General features: G+C 37.1%; 1 protein-coding gene across 1 annotated transcript in view; it reads left to right on the top strand.

Moving 5' to 3' along the window:
• LOC124160390 (eukaryotic translation initiation factor 4B-like) overlaps positions 1 to 20,227 on the top strand; it is a 58,160-nt gene extending 37,933 nt beyond the window's left edge. Inside the window, exons 8-11 of the mRNA XM_046536227.1 lie at positions 289 to 382; positions 2,928 to 3,012; positions 9,942 to 10,075; positions 18,966 to 20,227. Of these exons, the coding sequence (XP_046392183.1) occupies positions 289 to 382; positions 2,928 to 3,012; positions 9,942 to 10,075; positions 18,966 to 19,061 (409 nt within the window). The 3' untranslated portion in view covers positions 19,062 to 20,227. The remainder of the gene's footprint in view (positions 1 to 288; positions 383 to 2,927; positions 3,013 to 9,941; positions 10,076 to 18,965) is intronic.
• Positions 20,228 to 23,210: the final 2,983 nt, after the last annotated feature.

The raw sequence follows: 23,210 nt of genomic DNA, 5'->3' as shown, positions 1-23,210 counted from the left end.
TTAAAATGTGAGAAAAAAAGTTTCTTAACCGTGGTGGTCTGATATCCTTGGGTCACGAAAAACTTTTTGTCACGAAATTGGAGTAATCGTGATTCTCCAAAAAAAGTTATGATTTGTAAAGGGCCACGCTTGAAAATATTTAGATTTCTCGATGTTAAGATGCCTTGGATTTAGGGAGATTATTTGGTTATTTGTTGGGACCGAGGGTTTGCTTGGTAGTCATTGAAGAATCTCTGCTGATAGTGTTGTGAGGGAGTGATAACTTAACTAGTAACCCATTTTTTTCAGGCCAAGGAGTGGGAATGAGGATGCAGAGGAAGAAAGGCCTCGTAAGGAGAATGTATGGGTTCGACGTTCACAGAGAGCTACTGATAATAATCAGGTATGTTAACCATTTCAGTGACATAACTCTTAATACAGTAAAATCTCCATGCAACGAATTTGTTGGGACCAGAAATACCATGGCTTCGCTGCGGGGTGTCAGTGTATGGAGGTGCTACGTCATCGTGCCTTACGATAGAAGTCGAGTGAATTCTTCAGTCTTGCTGTATTAACCTTAAAAATCTTTCCTATAGTGATAATGAACAATTTTTAGTACTTACAATCAAATACCGTGATTCACCTAGTGATTTTCAATCTGCGTGTTTATAATTGAAATTATTGTTTTTCTCATCCATTCAGCTCTACGCCTCATCGCTTACTTTAATTAGGGTCTGCAATTAAAGAAATGCTGAAATTGATGCATACTGATAACGTAGTTTTAAAGTAATACATAATTTTCCTGAGTGTCTAGCTGATATTATTCTTAGGATGCAATAATTAAAGTCTGTATCGATTGGCAGTTTTATGCAGACATTTTTCTTGAAAGAACACATATCGCCCTTTTAGACTCTCAAAATAAAACGCATTGTTGGAGTCTCAATGAAATACCTGTAAATATTTAAGTTCGTGACCTTTTTGGCATTAAGTTGTCAAATCATGGAAATTCATGTGTAAGCCCAGACTCACGGAACTCCTTTCATCTGTCACTGATCAGGTGAGGGAAAAACTCTACAAAAACAAGAATAATAACAAGCGAGGGAAACAGTTATAACAAAATAACATGTCATGTTCATTTAACTAGCATTTGAAGGTAAAAAATATTCAATATAAGAATGTAATATAATGTTTCCTTCAACTATTGGGAAACCTCTGATGAAATTATGTGGAAAAGTTTTGTACACTTGTAAATCAAGGTTTTTTTTCTCTTTGGAGAGGGAAATTAATTCATTGGAGAAGGAAATTAATTCATTCTCATGCATAACAAAACCATATTTTATCATTAGTCCAGCATAAGTTATGCTTTGTTTCATTTGATCCAGGTTGCGTTGCGTATATTGATTTCATAACTCAGAGCTGTGTGGCCATATAGCTCAGTCATCATTTTTTAAGTCTGGCAATTTTTTTAAGCTCCTTTAGAGGTCTTGGCTAAAAATGGATGCATAAACTGGAAGGAAAAACATTTCTGGAAAGAAATCAATTGAGGACAGGAATCAAATACTAATCATGGAGAAAATATTTTCAGGAATAACTTAGGATGCCAAGGGTTTTTTGTGTCCACCAAAGAGTTCTTTACCAGAATTAGTAAAATAGCTCTGTTAATTTTCAAAAATCAATTTTGTGTTTAACCTCGTTAAAGGAAATTTAGGAAGTCGATTTTTTCAGAAGCAGAGAAGTTCCTGAAGTTAGAGATGGAATGTGAGCTTGAGTTGCTCTATTTTACTCCATGATCTAAGTTACCGACATTTCACTTCCTGATGAATAGACTGCTGAATATTTCCCTCTCCAAAGAGAAATTTAGTGAAGATTTAGAAAGAATTAAATCAATGGCAATGGCGAATGGATACAACAGAGCCCTGGTAGATAAAATGCTCCTCAAGAAACTCTCGTTAAGAGGAAAAAACATGCTACATATTTCATAGATACATATAAGTGGGAAAAATTACCTTTTACAATAATGACAATTTTTAAAAAATTTAATAAATCCAAGGATATAATTCATCCTTAAGAGAATAGTGGCATATATTTGTTAGAATGCAACAATAGTTCTTCGGCCTCTATTGGACAGACAGGCCACAATTTCCAGATGAAAGCAGAGGAGCACAATAGGTGTTTCGGGAAGTGTAACCTCTCCCAGTCCCACTTTGCGGAACACCTGTGGCAAGAAAACCCCACTAGTGATTTCACCACGAAAATTCTGCACTGCAAAGAAAAATGGAGGAGAATGGACAGAAAAAAGGAGTTGGAGATAAGGAGGCAAATGAAGAAACATACTCTTCTTAATGACATTCTGTTTGAAAAACTTTTCCCCTTCCTGGAAGCCTCATTACCCCTCCCATTAAAAGCCCCAATTCTCTCCTGCTCTCCACTCCCATGGTCACTCTCACCACAACGTTAGTCATCAACAGCCTGGCAAAACACACAAACCTGCCAACATTCATCCACCCCACCCCCTCCTTTCCTCTCCTACTCCTACTTTCTTCCTCTCCCTCCCCCCCCACCCCATAACCTAAAAACGAATATAAGAAAAGTCTTTGATTCAACCCTTTTTATCTGATGACTGCTGCTCTGTTGAAACTAGTCATACCTTAAAACAAATTGTGGAATAAAGCAATTTTTTTTTCATTTTATTAACAAGAGAATTTATGAAAAAACAAAAGAAAATATTTTGTGCATCTTCATAAAAATTCGTGAAATTACTTTGTCACTACAGAATGCCAATTCTTCGATGACTTCATATTATCAAGAGCTTAATGTATTCAAAATAAACAATTTAGACTTTGCCACTACATATTATATAATTAAATATTGTATTGTGCATGTCCATGTTATTGATATGTTTCACTTTTTCTCCGTGACTTCATTGACCATTTTCCCCTCCTTTCCAGAGAGATGCCAGGGATTCATCTACTGATAAGGAAAGGCCTGCAAATGATGACATGCAAGCTGCCAATGATTCCCAGTCTGGGTCTGGTAAGTTTAATCGTAAATTCCTTACATTGCAGTTGTACATTACTAGATTGATGTTCTTATTCTCTTAAATATCCTGTTTGTGATAATGTGGATGGTGGATACTTTAGTGCCATTCTGTCTTTTCTTGCAAAGAAAGTAAGTGGTAAAAATAAAAGTGGCTCTCTTTATGTCCAGTGTATCTTAAAAGTGAAAGTAGTGCAGTGGACTCTATCCTTTCCCTTTGCTGGCAAAGCCCCCTGGGGGACAGCTTCGAGGAACGGGGAAGCCATTCTGATGAGTGTGCCGTAGAAGCCGGCTACCGCAGGCGCTACCCTTTCCCCTGGCCGGTTAAGCCATCCCTTGGGGCTTAGGGGGCAGAGCTTTGCGGAACGGCAAAGCTGTTCTGAGGAGTGTGCTGCCGAAGCTGGTTGTGGTGCAGCGGAGAGTCACCATCCCTCGCACTTGGGTGGCAAAGCCGTTACTCGCATAAAAATTGTTCAAACAGCCACAAAATTAAATGGCAAAGCTAGATCTGAGTATTCTGAAAAAAACATTATTTGAAAAAGAGGGAATAGATTCAAGAATCAATGGATTGATTATGCCTGAAATTCGCAAGGAAAAATATATCAGTCTATGAGATGTATTAACGTTTAGCTAGGAAAATATTAATTATAATTTGATTATCACGAAAAAATATTTTAGAAAACAAGGCATTCTATCCTATTTACTCAATCATAGAGTCGATTTCCATTTAGTCCCTTTCAACCCATTCAAATTTCTTTATATTTGCAGTTTTCTAAATAACTTGGCATAACATGAAATTGATCATTTGTAATTTTCTGAGTATCATTTAATGTTAGTTTATAGAATTAAAAAACATTTAAAGCTGAGTTCAGATACATCTATTGTAATAAAGATCTAATTTTTAAAATTTGTTCTTAATCAAATATGCATATGTAGGGATCATATATGTATGTGATTATTTAGAAGGTTATACCAAAAGTAAGGTTCCCAATGAGCTATGTTGAGGAAAGGTGCTAGGCCAAAGTAGGTGCTAAATTGTACAACTGTGCCATGTGCAGTGGTTCCCTTACTCTTGGTCGGCTTTGCAACCATCAACAATCTAAGTGTTGATCCCCATTCCCACCAAGTGTGAGGATCAAGCAGTAAACCGATTTCTCCACTCAAGGAAGTTATCGCTCGTGGAGATTCAACAACAACTGACTGAAGTTTATGGTGAAGAGTGCATGTCCGTTCAGTACGTCCTCAAATGGTGCAGGGCTTTTGCTGAGAGTTGCACGTAAGTTCACGATGAAGGACGGAGTGGAATACCTCCAGTATCAGATGAGATTGTCGAGAAGATCAACAGTGAGTCAAAGATTTGAAGTTCACTATCTGTGAACTTGTGGAACGCATTCCTCAAGCTTCCCTCGGCACAATTGAAAGAACTTTAACAGAAACGTTGGGTTATCACAAGATGTGTGCTCGCTGGGTCCCCTGGATGCTGACTGACAGACACAAGGAGCAATGCCTTGACTGTTGGCAAGTTTCTTCAACATTGTGAGCAGGGAGGCAATAAGGAGAAGTTGTTAGAGTCTATCATCACGGGAGATGAAACGTGGGTGTTCCATTACACCCCCGAAACAAAACACTTCGGTGGCAAACGCTTCAAGAGCAATGATGAAGTCCAAGCAGAGGTCACACACTTCCTCATCGGGTTAGCAGGAGACTTCTTCAACTTAGGGATACAAAAGCTGGAGCACCGTCTTCAAAAGTGTGTAAAAAAAATAGAGACTACGTTGAAAAATAGGCAAAAGTGTAAGCTTTTCAACGATGTGAAAATTAATAACAATTAACCAAGTTTTCTATTTGTAAAAAATATGTGAACCTTACTTTTGGTACTAACCTCGTATCAAGTTTCAAAAGAATAGGGTGGTTTCCTATTATTTTTTTATTGCCTAAATCGAAAGATTATTACTCCTGGAGTACGTATTTCACGCTTTTAGATTTTTAAATGACTATATCTATTTTTCGCGATCAAATGAAAAGTGAAAAATTTCAAGCGCGCGAAAACGCGACGGGTAAGGAAATCTCTCCGTGTGACGTATTTCTGGTTCCCCCTCCCGCCTGGTAGGTGACCTTGATCGAGGCTCTGAGCGCTGATAGGACGCAGGATGCTAACAGGTAGCTGAGTACCTTCCTGTCTGGTAGCGCATGGCTTAAAAAAGGTTTATTAATACCTTATCAAGCGAAGAAAACTTTCCGACCTTAGACAGTTTTAATAGGTGATTATTAAGACATGTTTCCCTGAGCTCTGTGCCTCATGCATGCATTGGTAGCCTCTGACGATGCATAACTCCTATCCTCTCGTGTAGAAACTAGGTCCCTGTGACGTCACGTGGAGTGGAATCGCATGGGCGCCAATCTGGCCTTTTTCAAATGAGGATAAAATTTGACCCTTGCCATTCGTCTAAACCGGTATTTCAAAAACCAAATAATTTGTGTATTATGAATACACTAATGGTGGGTAACGAATCGCCATCAATGCCTTTTGTTTTCTTTGATGAAGGAAACTACCCTATTATGAAGTTCACAAACGTGTATTTACTCTTCTCATTTGAGCATGAGAGCAATCGGGTTGTGACCAAATTGAACAATTGCTTTGCATATCTACACGAAAGAAATATTTGAAGTTTAAATTGAACATAAAATTTTCCGTAACTTGAATAAATTTGGCTTCGCATTTCTTTTCTATTCCATTATATAAAGTTGTTTCAATGTAATCCTCGGGGAAACTATTAGTGGACATAGAATATTGAGAAAAGCATCACAATACTGAATTGAAAACAGACAACTGTTTTCTCAGAGGTTTCATGGTGGCTCAAGAATATACTTTCATTCTCCTTTGAGGAACTCTAATAGTTATCCCTTGAACGGGGAAAAAGTGCAGGCCGTGACACATCGCACATGCAGCTAATGTTCGGAGCCTTGAAACGGGGCTGGATGATGCAGAAAAGGTAGTCAAAATACACTTCACAGGTAACTGCCCTAATGGTTCTGCAAGGTAGGAATTGAATTTCAACAAATAATCGCGTTAGAATACAGCAACCATGCAACATCCTTTGTGCCTCCCGATAGGTTTTGCTCAGTTTTAAGATCACAAAAATGTCCTCAGTGTGTGAGCATCATCAAATCATCATGAGACTAGATCCTTTGAACCTCTGATTCGTTGCATGATACTTTACCCTCTATGCCACTGGAACGATTGTGTCCTAAGGCAGTCTCAATGCCCAATATGTCGGCTGTGTTGACTGATGTCCTAAGGAGAGTAAATTCCATTTTAGGTGAGTCATGGGCAAAGCATGCTTCTGAGAATATGGGGAAGAATGTGTGCCTGAATCTTCTGCACCAAGTCATAATGCGATGGATATGATTATTTCCCTGGTATAAGGGGCGTATAGCTTTTAAAATTTCTGGTTGTATGAGAGTATTACGAGGGCAATATTTTGGAAGACAAGTAGTTCCTTAACTTGCCACTTTCAGATGCCCATGAGCTTTGCATTAATTTTGTCCGCCACTGTACTTACTAATGGTATCTTGGATGGTGCTTACTAATGAGGTACAGGCTTGAAAACGTTTTACGTCCATGCCACATAAATTTTATTATTGACACTATTTACAAACTACTCCTTCGTAGGGAATGTCAAATTATTCTTCACTTTTTACAATCCCTGTACACGTATCTATTTACACCCGTCACTTCTCATAGAAATCAGTTTTTTTTTCACAGTGTTTCACCAAAGATCATTCTACAAAGTTGCTTACAATGTCTATTGAGTTCACAAGAATTGATGGGATGTCCTCCTTTGAAATAAAGGCCATTTTACGAAGTGAAATTTTATGGGATGATCTTGCAAATGACCATCATTCACCGTGTAAAACATAATTGTGTATGTTCTAATTAGCTTGAATGATTTCTGTGTCCATGAATAATGTGAGGGCATAGCGACCATCTTGCCATTGGCACCACCTCGGAATTTTAAGGTCATATACAAATAATTTGAAAGAACATTAATTCACAAACATCAATTCTCTGAAGTGGGTTATTTGGGAATACATTATAGAGATATTTCATGAATAAAAACGTCGTTTCTCCTAGATTGTGTTGATATTTTGTTTACTTTGCAATTATTAACCTATTAGGAAAGACCAGGGTGCAAGATTCGGAGAGAGTAAATTTTTTCCACTCTGCCACTCTCTTCATTTTTTGTAATCTGTTCCATCTTCTTCAGATTGTTGATTTCTGACGTTATTACATTTTTTTGACTAAGTTGACATTTATGTCAGTAGCTAATAGGGATGGACAGATTCAGGATTTTTTTCGCATCCGGATTCGGATCGGATCCTTGATTTTCGGAGCCGGATCTTTAAGATCGGATATTTTCGGATCCAAATGCATTTTCAAATTCCTGCTATTAAACGAAGTAATTATTCAAGGTTATTCTGGGTATATTCAATCAAAGGAATGCTTTTTAGATTTTCATACTCATTTCAATATTTTTATAAATTAAAAATCATTTTCACAGGCTTTCAAGTTGTTTTTAAAATTATCTTTACATGCTCAAATATAAAATAGGAAAAATCTTCAGATAAACCACTGACCAGTGGTGTGGTGAGATGCGGGGGTTTTGGACCTCCAAAATATAAAAACACAATTACTTACCTTCATGAAAGGAAACAAAACATTGAAAAATCATGGATATACTATAGATTTCTTTTAAAAATGAAGTTTTTTTCGATTATGAAGGTGTTATAATTAGTTAGAAAACCTCTACGCTAAGTGATGCATGCAGTTGGTGTTTCCATTATGTCTCTACTTGTTTGAGGGGTTAATGCTGTGCTTGTTTCTTTTACAATTTTGCTGTTTGGACATTGTTGCATATAAGTATAGTCTAAGTGTAAATAGAATACTTAGTGGCTTTCAATTTGAGCTGAAAAATAAATATTGTCAGGAATGGAATAAATATTGTCTAATTCTTTTATGAATATCGTGCATGTCATCTAATTGTCGAAGCTATCGAGACATCTTTGGGCCCAGAATGCCACTCACCTAGCATTTGTTGTCTAGAAACAGAGAATTGAAGCAGGTAGGACAGAAAAGGTCAGTTGGTGAAACGGGGTAGGGATAGTTATTATCCTATGACGCTGAGATTCCCCAGATGATTGTTCAATCTCTTGAGAAGAGTCACATTATGTGCTGGTCACATTCCGCCTTTTTTATTTTCCATGGCTGAAATTCTGCTATGTAACCTCTGCGAGAGCTTTCAAACAAAATGGTTCATGAATAGGACAAGAATTGCATGCGACAGTGCATTCGAAGAGAGAATCAGAACTCTTTCCACTTTAATTCACTGAATCTATTATTTAAAATATCAGATCCAGATCCGATGTCGTCCGCAACTTAAGATCCTATGTATCCGATGAAGGGCAATATCCATGGATATTTGGATCTGAGGTATCCGATCTGACCATACCTAGTAGCTAACCCTTGCTTCAAATTTTTCTTTCCGTTGCCAATATTTATCCAAGCAGGAGTGATAAAACTGTGGTGCTGGCATCGAAGTAAAGGGAACTTATTTCCAAAGCAAAAGATTTTAAACATACTGTCTTTGAAGAGTTTCTCAGGTTCCTCCTGTGAGTAGATTTTTACCTGTATACCTATATGATAAATTTTGAGTATTCCAAGTGCTAAGTATCGCTATTGCTCTTCTTACATTTGTTGCTGTCCAGTAGTTTATTCTTTAACTTGGCAATTGTCAGGAAATGCCCTTTTAACTTAATTTATGTTGCTTAATAACTTTTCCCGCATGTATTTTGTTGCCAAGAACCTATTTAAGCGAATTCCATGTTCTGAGATATTGAGTTCGAAGTTAAAAGGCTAAAATTTTGTGTGTAGTAGGATTTTGGAAAGGAAGAAAGAAATTTTGTCCTCAACACTTGAATAGTTGAAGGTCTGAGGGATAGAATGAAGTTCTTTTAACAAGTAACAACCTAGACAGGAGGTTGAAGTATTTTACTTTGCACATTTGGTGTCTCTTCTTGAAAGATGCAACCCCTTGAAGCACTGGCAGAGAATTCAAATCCTGGAGATATGCTGAATTCGTGCTGAAATAGCCTATTCTTGTATAGTCCGGGTCATCACCGGCTCATTCTTATTTCTGGCTTCCACAAAGCGATCATGTACCCATTTGTCAATCATTTTAAGCTTGTCGAGTTTCATTCCCTCTGATTTCATATCTTTCTCCCACTTGGAACCTGGGAAACTCTTTGAAGACAGTACATTCAAAATTTTTTGCTTTGGAAATAAGTTCCCTTCACTTCGATGCCAGCACCACAGTTTTATCACTCCTCCTTGGATGAATATTGGCAACGGAAAGAAAAATTCGAAGCAAGGGTAAGCTACTGACATCAATATCAACTTAGTCAAAAAAATGTAAAACATCTGAAATCAACAAATCTGAAGAAGATGGAACAGATTACAAAAAAATGGAGAAAGTGGCAGACTGGAAAACATTTTCTCTCTCCGAGTCTCGAACCCTGGTCTTTCAAAGCAGAAACGCAAAGCACTACCACTAGGCTAAATCGACCTTGAAACAATGGGCAAAATTTTTTATTAAATGCGAGGTGACCATATTTTTAAATGCTTTTCTCTTTCAAATCCGGGCATATATGGACAAAACCATTCAACAGTATTCCTATCTGAGTGTCTACTTTCAAATAAAAAGGTTTCATCTTCTTTCTTGACATCACTTATGTGAAGTCTCCTTGTCAGTCATATACACAACTTTTTTCATCCAAATTCAGTTTTTGGTTGTTTAAATGTAGAATTACATATATTTTAATTTATAATTAACAATTATTCAATATTTTTGTTTGCTCCTATATTTCAGGTTCTTCTAAAGGTGCAGACTCATCTGACGGCAATGAAAGTAAAGAGCATTTAGGCACCGGAAGACCACACTCTCGTTCATCTGATCAAGACAATACTGCAAGAATGCCTCAGTATGTCAAAGAAGGTCCTCCTGTAAGTACTATTAGCCACAATTCTCAATGAATCTTAGCCATTTCTCACTGAGAACTCACCGTGGCATGACTTATGCAAAATTCATGTTGCAGTGAGATGGTTTTAGTGCTAATCCATATCTCACTATGTCTCCAGCTAAAAATCAATGTTTTAGAATGGTTTGAAGTTGACTGATGATATATATTTCTCTGAAACTGAGAAAATTTCAAAACCTTTATGAAGATTATTTATGCCAAAAGAACTAATTTTTCTTTATTGCTGTTCTCGCTAGTAGCAGTGGGAATTTTCATGGATATTGGAAATAATAGAGTATTTGCACCAAGGAGGATTACGATTGAAATGCAGTTGATTTCAATTAAATTTCAGATCTTTCAATTAAAAGCATTAATTGATGCTTAGTTGTGTAATAATTAATATGCATTGTTTTTGCATCGATATTGAGCAGATGAAAATGCTCGGCTATTGGCTCCTCGGCATGTGACGTCATTTTGTTGTATCTCGTCAGTGTGCAGGGTGTTTTAAGTTATGGTGAATTGCGTGTGCATTCGAAAACGTTGGTGGATCTGATCGGTGCAAAGGAAAATAAGTTTAGGGGCATATCATGGAATCAGGTTTCTTAAAGGCTTCTTCAAATATTATCCCAAGGTGGATGCTTCAATGATTGGCTGTGCTGATTATGTCGGACTATACCTACATGACATGGCACGAAGTTTTAATGTTGCAATGGAGGCTTTTTTGTTGTGTAGCCTCATTCATAATGAAGAGCAATCAACGGGAAACCTTATCAAAAATTAGGTGAAAAAGTTGTAACAGAAATTGGCCAAAAGTTTGTGAGTACAATTCGAAGGTTTAGCCAAGTTAAACTGCCAGTGCAGAGGTAACTATCAATATTTGTGTCATTATTTCAAATACCAATCTTAATTTAAATAATTCTTGTCTCCTCTATTATGTAATTATTTAACATACTTACTGCAAAATAATTCTTTTTCACTTGAGTTTTGGGGTTTGGTAGATAAGAATGTATACATCAGACAGAAATCCATCGTAGCAGTGTAGATGCCGAGACGGCATGAAATCATTTTTTCGCGAGGTGGTGTGTCCCCTTAGGATATTTGAGAGAGATGTTAGTTGAATCAACTATATGCCCAAATTGTTTCCATAAAATTAAAATATTCCATAAATCACGTAAATTTCTGTTTGAATTCTTTAAAGGAAAATTACACAATTACTCACCAAAATCTTGGGTTTCCTGCTGCATAGGCGACCTAGTCAAACATTCCCGCATTCATCGTTTTTTCGTCCATCCCCTTGAAAACGATAGATTGAGGTTCCACTAAATACTTTTTTATTTATATATTCATCAAGTGAAATAGAAGAAGAAACGTACGTTTATTATGCTTTGAGCAATTTTAGTAATCGAGGTATTCGAATATTCGAGCAATGATATAATATTCGAATTCGATATTTGAGTTCAAGAAATCTGTTATTCAACCTATCTCTATTTGAAACGTAAACACAAATAACTGGAGTTACATTTATTTCAGTCCAAGCAGTAATCTGACCTCCATTTATTTGGCGAAATGCACTATTTATTGTCGTATTCGTTCTTCCATAGAATTAATGTATTCAAAAACTGAATTCTGATTATATCAATGTTTCTACAAGTTATATACATTTCGTCAATAAAGATTAGTCATCTATACATTTGCATGGGTGAGGTTTATGATGTAGATAATGAATAGTATCAGCAAATATTCAAATAACTTGAATACCTTGAAGTATACAATATTTGAGATCTCAAAAATTATTCTGAAAGTACGATCTTGACTACTTTGAATTTCACACCATACATGATGCATACATTGTTGGTAATTGACTCCGGAACAACATAGAGGACTCTACCCGTTAAGTGCATGCTGCGACGTTTTAGGAAAGGAGACAAACTACATCAAATTTGCGGATAAGAATGGTGAATAGATATCGTTCGACATGGGGAACCGAAAATGATCGGGGTAAAATATCCTAAAACCCCCAGTTTCCTCCTTGAAAACCCCAAAAAAAATTGAAAATGGTAGGAAAAAAAACGACGTTTGAGGTACCTTCCGTCACGCATTCAGCTACAGCTCCTGAACTGTTCCACTAATCGGAAATATCATAACAGATTTGAAGTCTAAAAGCATGCAGGCTTCCCCTGATGTCAATTTTTTTCTTTAGGGCAATTGACGGCTTCGTAATGACACGTTAAAGTTGAAAAAGAATCGAAATTTTCATTAAATTGTAGTAAAAATGCAGGGTCATCTCGTCGGTGACTTCAACGACCACCTTTGAGGGCCCCTGGCAGAATGCATTCCATGAATACTCCTCAAAAAGTTATATTCACCACTTCTCATTCTATGCGCATCCAGGATCAACCCACCAGATGGAACTCCCTTTTACAAATAACACTGGACGGCAAAAAATAATTTTTTCTCGAGCCCTGGTACCATTCCTGCTGATTCTTATTTAAAATGACCTCCTGAATCCAAATATGACATCCGTTTTCTTCCATCACCCACCATTTTCGGGGGGAAGCCCCCCCTCTAATTTTCATCACTTTTGCAATAATTTGGAGGAATGATAACGATTATATCAGCATTTATATTTTTTTATTATGTTTTTGAGGGGTGAAAAGTTCTAAAACATGATAATTAATGGTAAGAATGTAGATTTGGTGGGATTAGTTTCCCTTAATGATTAAAAAGACGCATTAAAAATTATCAACCTTCCTTTTTTTTCGCAATTTTTTCACTTAATTTCTTCATTTTTCAGCTCCCATTTCATCTTCCCCTACCCGAAATATCCCAGAATGATGGAAAAATAAATCAACAGCTCATATTAGCAATAATAAAAATATTTAAGAACACGGCATAGAAAAAATAATGAAAATTTGTACCAACAGTTCTGAAGGTACGCTACCACGCTGGCGCCCTCAATACCACACGCGCATCAACAAAGAGAAAAATAACAAATGTGAAAAACGATGAATAACATAAGTAATTTGGTGTTTGATTTCCTTTATGCACTGAGGTAGAAGTTTCTCACACAAAAACCAGCAGTAGGCCTAATATACATACCAACATGCCCGCATTCAACTTCTCTAAAATTCTCCTCTCCTTTGGTGATATGTATCTTCATGGAACCGTTCTCAATGTTAATTTGAAACTGCTCCAAAATATTCTATGAAAATGTCCAGGTGTGAATGTAGGAAATGCATTTTTACTGATATGTTACACCCCATGGCCTAATACGCTGACAGCAATTCCTCGACATGGGCGACATAATCATCACTTCTTTGTCACCCAAAAAGTTCTAACACATGTTTCAGAATCGAAGGCAAGCTCAATTTTCTTTATGATTCTGGTGTTTCATAAACATCGAATCTTGGAAAAGTTTCCTATGTTGGGGGCCCACGAATTTCTTCCTTGGTTTTAGCCTCACTAAAACGAAGGGTTTAAGTTAAAAATTGAAATTCAGCTCCTGTGTAGTCAATTGCTTTCACAAAATATTTCATCTGTCCTAGCTTGATGTGCAATGGTGGCAAGTGAATATTTTCTGTCGGAACTAGGGAAACATGAGCGACATTTTTATAACCATGATTGAAGCTTTCTTGTACAGGGCAGTTCCGTAAGATGCAATGTTTTTCTCGGGTGCGGCTGTTGTATTCACAAAGGAAGCAGTTCAGAAGTGGCAATAGTAGTTTGACCAAGTATTTCGTCAAATTACTCTAACAAGTGGTACAGCAAACACGTGGAGCTTAATCCTAGCCATGACCGCCAATTTGGCAGCCAGAGTAAAATTTATATGCGGTTTTAAGAATTAAAGAAAGAGGATATTGTTGCGATGTTTAAGTCAGTTCACCGCGATCATAGCTGAAGCGATGAGGATGATTTTTACTCACACATAATATAATTACACATTATATCACGGTAATAACCACAAATTAAGCCCACATACTGACATTCACATGGAAAAAGCCGGAGTAAAACAACTTTTACTTTTTTGCACAATTTAAACTACTTTGAAAAAATTATCCTTGTCCAGAACACCGAAAGAGTTGACTCTGCGATCACTAGAGGTATACCGAGGGAAAGTGACAACTTCAATATTCATAATCGATTGGAGAGGCTGATACTTTGATGAACTCCATGATTAAGGAGAAAGAATACTTTTTAACTGCAATGATAATATAGAAATCTCAATCTTATATTATTCGTATATCGAGAAAGTATTAATTTTCCTTTTTTAGCTGCGAAAGCAAGAGAAATTCCGTCCAAGCCTGAGCAGGACAGGCCAGCGTAGTAAAGTGAAGTTTCCGAGCAATTGCTACATATTTTAATTATTGTTGATATTCTATGCATCAAAACATTTTTATTATTACTGATGTTTCTTGCTGTTATATATTTTTATGATTCGGGGGAGGATGATGTGAACCGGAAGCTGGAAATTTTTTTAAATACGTGAAATTTTGCAGAAAAAAAAATGCAAAATTGATCATTTTAACTGCGTTTTTACACAATTTATGGAGATAAATTCCCCCCAAATTTACCTATATAACATAAATTTTAATTTTTTAGGTTTTTTCTCCCCTCAAAACCCCTAGAAAAAATTTAAATGCCAAAATAGTCCTTTTAATTCCTCCAAATGACCGAAAAGTGATTAAAATTGGAGGGGGGAGCTCCCCCAAAGTGGTGAGTGATGGGGAAAAACTGAGTTCATAGTTGGATTTAGGGGGTCATTTTACATAAGAATGAGCAGGAATGGTGTCAGGGCCGATTTTCATGCCGTCCAGTGTAATGAGGCAATTCTGGAACAGAAGCAAACAATAATATTGGCTGTCTTTAAAACTGAGTTTTAATGTTGACATAACTACACCACAGTGGGATGCTATCAAGCAGTTGATTGATGGTCTGGATGATTTTGAAAGAGCAACATTTCTTGCTAGTGGAAGTGCAGTCAAAGATTTTTAAATTATCTCAATTGTGAATAGCATTACATATTAATTTCTGAGAAACTAAGAGGTTTTCGCATAGTCATCAACAAGGATTCGTCAATGATTTGCTGTTTTCCATTAACACTAGAATGCCGAAGGGTGTCATTTTGACATCCTACGTGAACACCTTTTCAAAGCTGGCCTTGAAAGAGTGTTGCAGAATAAAATATTTCGTGACTTTCAATCATTTTTAGGGCTTAATAAGATGACAGTGTTAAGGATACCCCTCTCTCTTTTGTCCGTCTTAAAAATTCAAATTTACCTTAAATGCTGGAGGGTGTCATTTTGACACCCTGTATATTTTATAATTTCTTCGTTCAGTTTAGGTGTTTCGTGGAATGCGGTTTGATAATTACTAGCTAAATTAGTCTTTTAAAATTGTACATTACCTTCACGATTGTTTATGCTTTACATAATTTCATTAAATATCAGTTGTTTAACATTTTTTCAAAAATTTATTAGCTCGTTAGGTAATTATTTTCCACTATTCAATTCCACGTCAATTCTCCATTTTCTCTCAATAGCTTACAGAAATTGTATGACACGCATGAGGTTCAAATGAGAATGAGACTAAACATTAGGCATCTATGGCAAAGTTTAAGCTTTTAAGCTCTAATAGAAGGGATTACACTACTAAATAGTATGCTTGATTTATAAAGCAATGGGTGTAAGAAAGCCTCTCACAAAATTTACCATTGAGCGCTGAATAATTTCGCCCCTAGAAGAGTTTGAAGTTTCATCTTGAATTTCGCGCCAAAAACGTATTTCTCGGGCGACGCCATGTTGATGACGTGTGAATCTCATGATATCTGCATTGCTTGCATAAGGAGTGCATTATCGTAGGCGTTATTTCGAGTATAAATAAATGGTAGATGGAACGGAGAATTTTAAATGAGTGGGAGGAAAGCTTAGGTGTACTGCTGTGTGCCTAATGTGAATCTACCTCTCGTTAAACACAAGAAAAGCTTTTTTTTGTTGTGCCAAATGACCCAGACCGAAGAAGGCAGTTGTACGACCCTGCACGGAGACAGCATATTCCTTCAGAGATGGGCTGTTATAGAATTTATGAGGGCCATTTTAATGTAAGTCTCTTCTGCTTCTCAATGGGATTTAGTTTCCATTACTCCTTTTGTTGTCTTTAGCCACACTTCGCAAAAGTCCGTATGTGCTTAAATATATACGTGCTCAACGGGAAATTTTACTTTTTGATTGCAAGTATTTCATTATGTTTCAATTTATGTTGAATTTAATGATTATTTCATGTGCATTTACTACACATTTGCCCCGGTTTTCATTCTTTGTTTCTATCTTGAACATTGAAAGCCCTGCAATGGAAATGGTCTTCGACGCTCACCTTGTGATGTGTCAAATAGTACAAAGTAATACATCATAATCACAAATTTGTACTCCAGGAAATACTACGATATCGTATTACTCACAACAAGCAGAAATAAGCACATTTGAGTCACAGTGCCGCCAGGTTTATTAAGGCAAATGCATACAGAATGAATACTAGAATAATTGTCAAATTATACAATGCAATGTGTGACTCCTCTCGCTAGGCTTCAAACTGTACGATAATGCCGACTTCATGGTTTTATCCACCATTTTTTTTCTTAATTTAAAAAATTTGCATTAGCTTCGATGAAAGCGTATTAGCGAAATAACGAATACAACCTGTGAATAAGAAAGAATACGAGAGAAAAAGCTGAAAAATTATGAAAGACAGTCCCGATCCCTCAACCTTTATTAGCACAGCTCAAATCGATGGCCACTTGGCCGCCTTGGTAACATAAAATTACTCAAAAAGTAAGTATTATAAAAAGTAAGGGTGAAAACCGGTTCAAGTATGCAGTAAATGCATACGAAATAATCATTACATCCTGCATAAATGGAAGCGGAATGATAAATTTGCAGTATAAAATAATTTATCCCTTTGAGTGCATATAAATATTCACTCACAAGCGGAATGTTAGTGGAACAGAGGAGAAAACTACGGAAGTAGTATAGGATACTAAATTTTCTTTAAAAGCATTAGTGGTGCCACAAACTTTGTCCTTAAACTTTTGAAAGTAACTGTACGTGTGGCTCAGATGTAAATACAATGGAACTTGGTTATAACATCATCAAAGGGACCAGAAGATTTTTAACGTTATATCCGAGTGACGTTATAAAAAAAGCAGCCTTAAATCTGAGTGAAAGGTCAAAGTAAAAACTCAAACGTTCTGCTATATACAGCACTGTTTACTATGATGTGACTGATGATCTACCATAACTAACGAAACAAACTACGCAATACAGTGTGCCTGTGTCAGTGACCTTGTAGAATGTGGGAGTGGGAAGGGATAAGACCCAGGTATGCAGGACAGCCCCCGCTCCCTCCAGACACAAATTAAACAAAAGAATTGCATCCTGTCACCAGCTCAACGTCCAGCTTGTGACATGTTTTTGCTTTTGATGTTTCTAAACATGGTTTCTTTACGTGGTAACTTTGGGACATTATACAAACACACTACCACTTTTGCAACCTAAGAATAGCAAAATTTTTGACGCTATACCCGAGCGTCGCAATATTTGTTGACGATATAAACGGGTTTTCGTACGACATAAAATGTTCAATTTTGGCAGATCTGTATAAAATGTGACGTTAAACCCGAGTTGATGTTACAGCCGATGCCGTTATAACCAAGTTCCACCGTACAAGGGAACTAATGGATATTTTCACGTAAAATCCCCATCTCTGAGTTCCTCTATCATTTTGATGACAACTGCTTACCATTTTTTATAGAACGAAACTGACTCGAAGAATTATCAGGAGCACAGTTGACCAAAGCGAGGCCTCTGCTTTAAAAATGCTGTTCCAACGAAATTTGAATGCTAATCCTAAAAGAAATGGAGAGAACCCCGAACTTGCTCACTTCAGAGAGCAAGAAAACAGCTATAACTATAGCACATTTTTTTATTTATTTCATAATTTACATCCGGAAACTAAAAACCATTAATAGGTAAAGAATTTTAGGATGGTATGTCCATAAATTAAAGCATCCACTATAATTCCCGTGATTACTGTCTCTATCAAAATTTTAAACATTTCATCTTAAGAAGTTTCATTTCAATGAAATGATTCGTTTTAAGACAAAAAAATTGTTCATCAAGCCTCAGTTGATAATGTCAGTACTTTTCGATAATCAGCCAGAACAAAATTAGCATTTTTTTCACCATGATGATTAACTTTTGGCCACTATTTCCACGAACCCAATGTGTTTATGGCTTCTTCAAGCGTTACTCCCGCGGCATTCATGAGGTTCACACGTCACACGGCTTCAGCCAATAGAAATATGTTTCGCGTCGTGGGCGTAGCCAAAGCTCCTAGCGGACTTTTAAAGCTACTTATCTCGGTTAAAAATCGAATTTGAGCTCTGTAATATGGCGTGTGTGTTTTTCATTCATATCTTTTTGGTTTAAAATAACGAAATCCAATTTCTAATTTTGAGTGTTCCCTCCTATTGATTGGCACAAAGCTTTCTGGTTACAACAAGGCTTGACCAATACTTAAAATAGTCCAAACAGCACAATTTTCCAAGAAACTAGCTTAGTATAATCACACGCAAACAAGACGAAACTTGACATTTACATACTTTGTTTTGTAGTAGGAAATTAAAAATTCATTTGGTGTCTAAAAATATCCCACCGACTCCTGAAATCAAGAACCTGACCCGAATCTGGATCAAAAGAAATCCTATATCCATCCATCTATAATAGAGAATAATATTTTCTTTAGCATATTCCATATTTCCCCAAATTGTTATTATTCAATTTTTTCAATGTTTTCCATTCATATTGTACTTGTTTCCATTACAGAGCTTTGTTGCCACAAACAAATTTGCCTCGCTGCCAGATGAAGATCCAGAAAAGTATGAAACACATCCAGATGAAGATGCTGACCACTCCGATTAGGTTCTTCTTGATAGGTGGGGAGGAAGAGTCAGGGTTGCATTATTCCCTGTGGTTTTACCAAATGGCTTGGATCACAGATTCTAGATAATTAGGAAAACCACAAAGCCAGTGCCAGTGGTTCTTGCTGAAATTTGACTGAACAATCAGGGCTGAAATTCACTTTTGAAGGCTGAAGTTTGGAATTGTGTGCATCTGACTAAAATGAAATGAATAGTGGTGTTGCTTGCAGTTTTCTATGTGTTAAGTAATGGCATATTTCATTAGTAAGGCTGACCAGAAATATCCAAAACTATTGTAACCAAAATTTTTAAGTATATGATTTTTAGTAAACCTTGAAGTATGATTTGATTGGAAATGGGTTTACATTGAGCTGCAACATTAAATTTGAAATAGTCCTTAATAGTTATAGAATGCCACTAAAAGTACTACCATGTTGGAACAAAAATGCTGTCAAATTTTTACTACCCAGGATGTTAAAAAGTTTAAATAAGTTTTTACTTTATAATTAATGGTAAAGTGTAATGGAATTAAAATATTTTAACAGTTCTGTTTTCCTTTGAGGCCATTGCACATTGATATATTTTCCTTTGGTCCTTGAGTTATTGTTTTCCTGTTGGATTTCTGCGTATGCCTTACAAGGATTATTGTAAGACTGGTTGTTAATACTATGCATCATCTTTCTTTTTGTAGTGAGTGCAATTTTTAAATGTGTTGGTGTATAATTTTGCAAGATGTACTAACCTAAGTTTCCTTATCTTCTTTCTACTACAATGGTGAAAAGCTTTTTGTCCTCTCAATGGCTACATTTAACTTGCAAAAGCCTGAGATAGGCTTTTGTCAAATTTGATTGGATGGTTGAATAATTTTGGGGACCAGAATGTAATTTCATGACTATCTTTCTGCTCATCCTCCGAGTCATTGCTTGATGTCTGGATAAATGCAGTGCACCAATGATATTCTTGGACAGGTCCTACAAATCATATGCCATAGAATATTTTTTTCCTCATTTCAATATGCATTGAGATGTGAATTAAGATATTTCCTTCCTTTACAAATTTCTGCATTTTTTCAAACCAAGTTATGTACAAGTAAGACATCAAAGTGGCCCGAAATACATCTGAGCTGTCTAAAATCATGGTTGTTTATAATAAACCTTTCGTGAAATTCTCAAAGCATTTTTAAATACTGAATTGAGTGTTAGCATTTTTGCTGCCTTATGTTAGTGCCAATTGAGCCCATCTTGCCACTTCTAAATCTTAATTTTTTGCGATGTGAATGAATGCATTCAAGAAGACCAGAAAAAGACATATTTGACTCAAGTTAGTAATAATGGGGGTTGAGCTTCTATGGCCTCAAAACTGGCAAAAGGAAAATACTCAAATGGCCGCATAATCCCTCCCTGTTGATGATTTAATTGCTCACATTGAAGGATCCCTCAGATCATTCGACAACGCCACCTAAGACTACATTAGGAAGGCATGTCAGAAACAAATAAGAAGCAACCTTGCAGGAAACAGAAAGTCCGTAAGTTTCACCTAACAATCTCCACCAAATTATTTCTTTAAAAAATTGCGTAAAAGCTGATAAAGGCAACCTATGTGTTATTTTAGATAAGAATGAATACTTCATGAAAGTAACCAATTTGTTATCCACTGGTCCTTATAAGAGATAAACAAAAATCCACTAAATAAACTGATCTCCTAAGTAAAAAAGTGCTCAATGATTGCCCAGTTTTAATCGACAAACAGACTAAATTCAGGTTGTCGGTATTGTGACCTCTTGTCAAGGGGAGAGTGGGAGGGATTGTGGGTGGACAAGAAAAGGGGAAGGGGACAGGGTGCACGAGAAGGGAAAGGAACATATGGGTGACCTCTTGGTGATCGATGCGCTTGAAAGAATGCGAGCCTTCTACAAATCCTTTGTTTAACACAAATTTAATGAAAACAGCAATTAACCGTAATTACCGTGTATGTCTGATTATAGTCCCCCCTTTCTTTCCAAGAATGCCTGAGGTAAAAGTAAAGGGGGGGACTCAATTCAAACTTTTTTTTATTATATTCAGAGGGGGACTATATTCGGAGAAATACGCTACATAATCATACATCAGATTCCCGCTTCCTTGCGGGCATATGCGAGAATTTACTGAATACAACATCAAAAGAAAACTGAGAAAACACAAGTGAAACAACTACGGCTCTTCTGCACTGAATGGGGGGGGGACGATTTTGGGGTTCGTATACGACACTGGTACGGAATCTTCTTAACTAGGGAGGGGAGGGAAATGTCTTAGTTTGGGGCAGGGGCAGTAGTACGTGTCAGATCCGGGTCGCATCAACGCTGAGGGCTGAGTTCCTGCTTTTCTTTGCGGCTCCTGGTGAGGCCTGTTGCCTTCCGCCGTGTCTCCTTGATGGGGTAGTGCGGGATGGCTTTCCTTTGGCAATGGAAAATTACCGGTCAGTCTCCTTTCTCCTGTCGCACTTCAATTTAGCCCGTCCACCCACCCCACATCCTGATAAATCTCCTCCAACTGCGTATTCGCCAGCAACACTTCAAAAAACCAGGCTGACTTCTTTCTTTAGCTGGCAATCTTACGCCCAGCGTGACCCGACTCGTTCTCCTCCCGGCGACCACTCTCTCAGGGTTTTTATCCCTAAAAGTCGGGGGGGTGTACCTGGGGTGGGGGCAGTGGAAGGGTTCGTAAATGGATGCCCTCTCGAGTCACATTACCATGGGGGTAGAGGGGGGATGTCTTCGTTCACTTCACAACACGGGGACTCGGGAAAGCGGGAATTGAAGGTGGGCGGGGGAGGGAAAAATGAATCACGCTCACATCGTTTGCTCGCACGCAGTAACAATCCAAACACTCACATACAAAAAAATAAACCTCTGCTTGACCATGAGGTAAGGCCCTGCCTCTCTCAAAGCGTCCATTCAACCCGAACTGTCACCGGCCAAATAGCGACACTTACAGTATCAAACCCTGTTTTACCTCGCATTGCCTCCCAAATATGTATGTATACACAAAGAAGGTTGTCCATTGATCCTCCAACTTCCAAGGAGATCTATTGATTCTTCAACTTATAATCCATCAAAATGGTTAAATCAATTTTCTTAGTCAAGATTTCTAAGTCATCATTCATTAAGGGATACTTTTGAATTTTTTGACAAAACTAAAAATTACATTTTCAATGAAAGAGAAAATATGGTTTCATTTGACGTCACTAATTTATTTCCAAGTGTGCCCATTGAAATTTTCATCTTTTTATGCCCTCGTCCATAGACTAATAAATATTCTTCTTGGAAGTAATACAGTTGAGGACCTCAAATCTGGAAAGCCTGGGACCAAAGGGTTGCTAAATTTCCTGTTTTTCTGGTCTTCAGGGCCTTCCCAAAGGTATTTCCCATTTTTATTAACTCCACATATATACCACAAATATAACCCAGGTTGGGTAAGACTGTATAAAAAACAATGAAAAAGACAATAATAGCAATGGAAGCTTTTAATGAGAAGAGGAAGAGACGTGAAATGAGTGACAGATTCAGGATGGGGGAGTCACAGGGGTCAAGATCTCCCCAAATTTTATCAAAAATCTTTGATGTTATATAATTAGTTTAATTAATAGTTTCCCTTGAGGAGGAGTACAGGGGAAGATACATGCAAATGCATGGCTACATATCCTTAATGTGAGAGAAATTTGAGAAGTATTTCATACTCCCCACACCCCAGTCATGAACCTTCCCCCTCTAATTTGATCCTGAAACCACCCCTGGGTGAAATACTGAGTGTGGAGTGTTGTGTTTTATGGATGCAAAATGTGGACCATTGGAAGAAGAGACAGGGATAGCATCAACGCTTTTGAAATATGAGGAGGCTGGAGAGAGTGAAGTGGGTGGATTAGTGAGGAGGTGCTTGAAAAATTTTTGGAGGAAACAACATAATTGAGGACTATACAAAAGAGAAAGGGGAGTTGGATTGGGCATATTTCCAGAGGGAACGGAATTTTAAATGCAGCAGTCAAGGGAACAGAGGAAGGAGAAAAGAGGAGGAAGAAGGCTGAATACGACGGATGAAGTGAGGTTAAAAAAATGGTACAAGGAAACTGAGGTGTTTGGGACCTGCCAGTGGGCAGAAAACCAATTCATGATGAT

Source organism: Ischnura elegans, chromosome 1 (genome assembly GCF_921293095.1).
Source record: "Ischnura elegans chromosome 1, ioIscEleg1.1, whole genome shotgun sequence".
NCBI lineage: Eukaryota > Metazoa > Arthropoda > Insecta > Odonata > Coenagrionidae > Ischnura > Ischnura elegans.
Note: the sequence above shows the minus strand (reverse complement) of the source record. Positions and strands in the feature narration are given on the sequence as shown.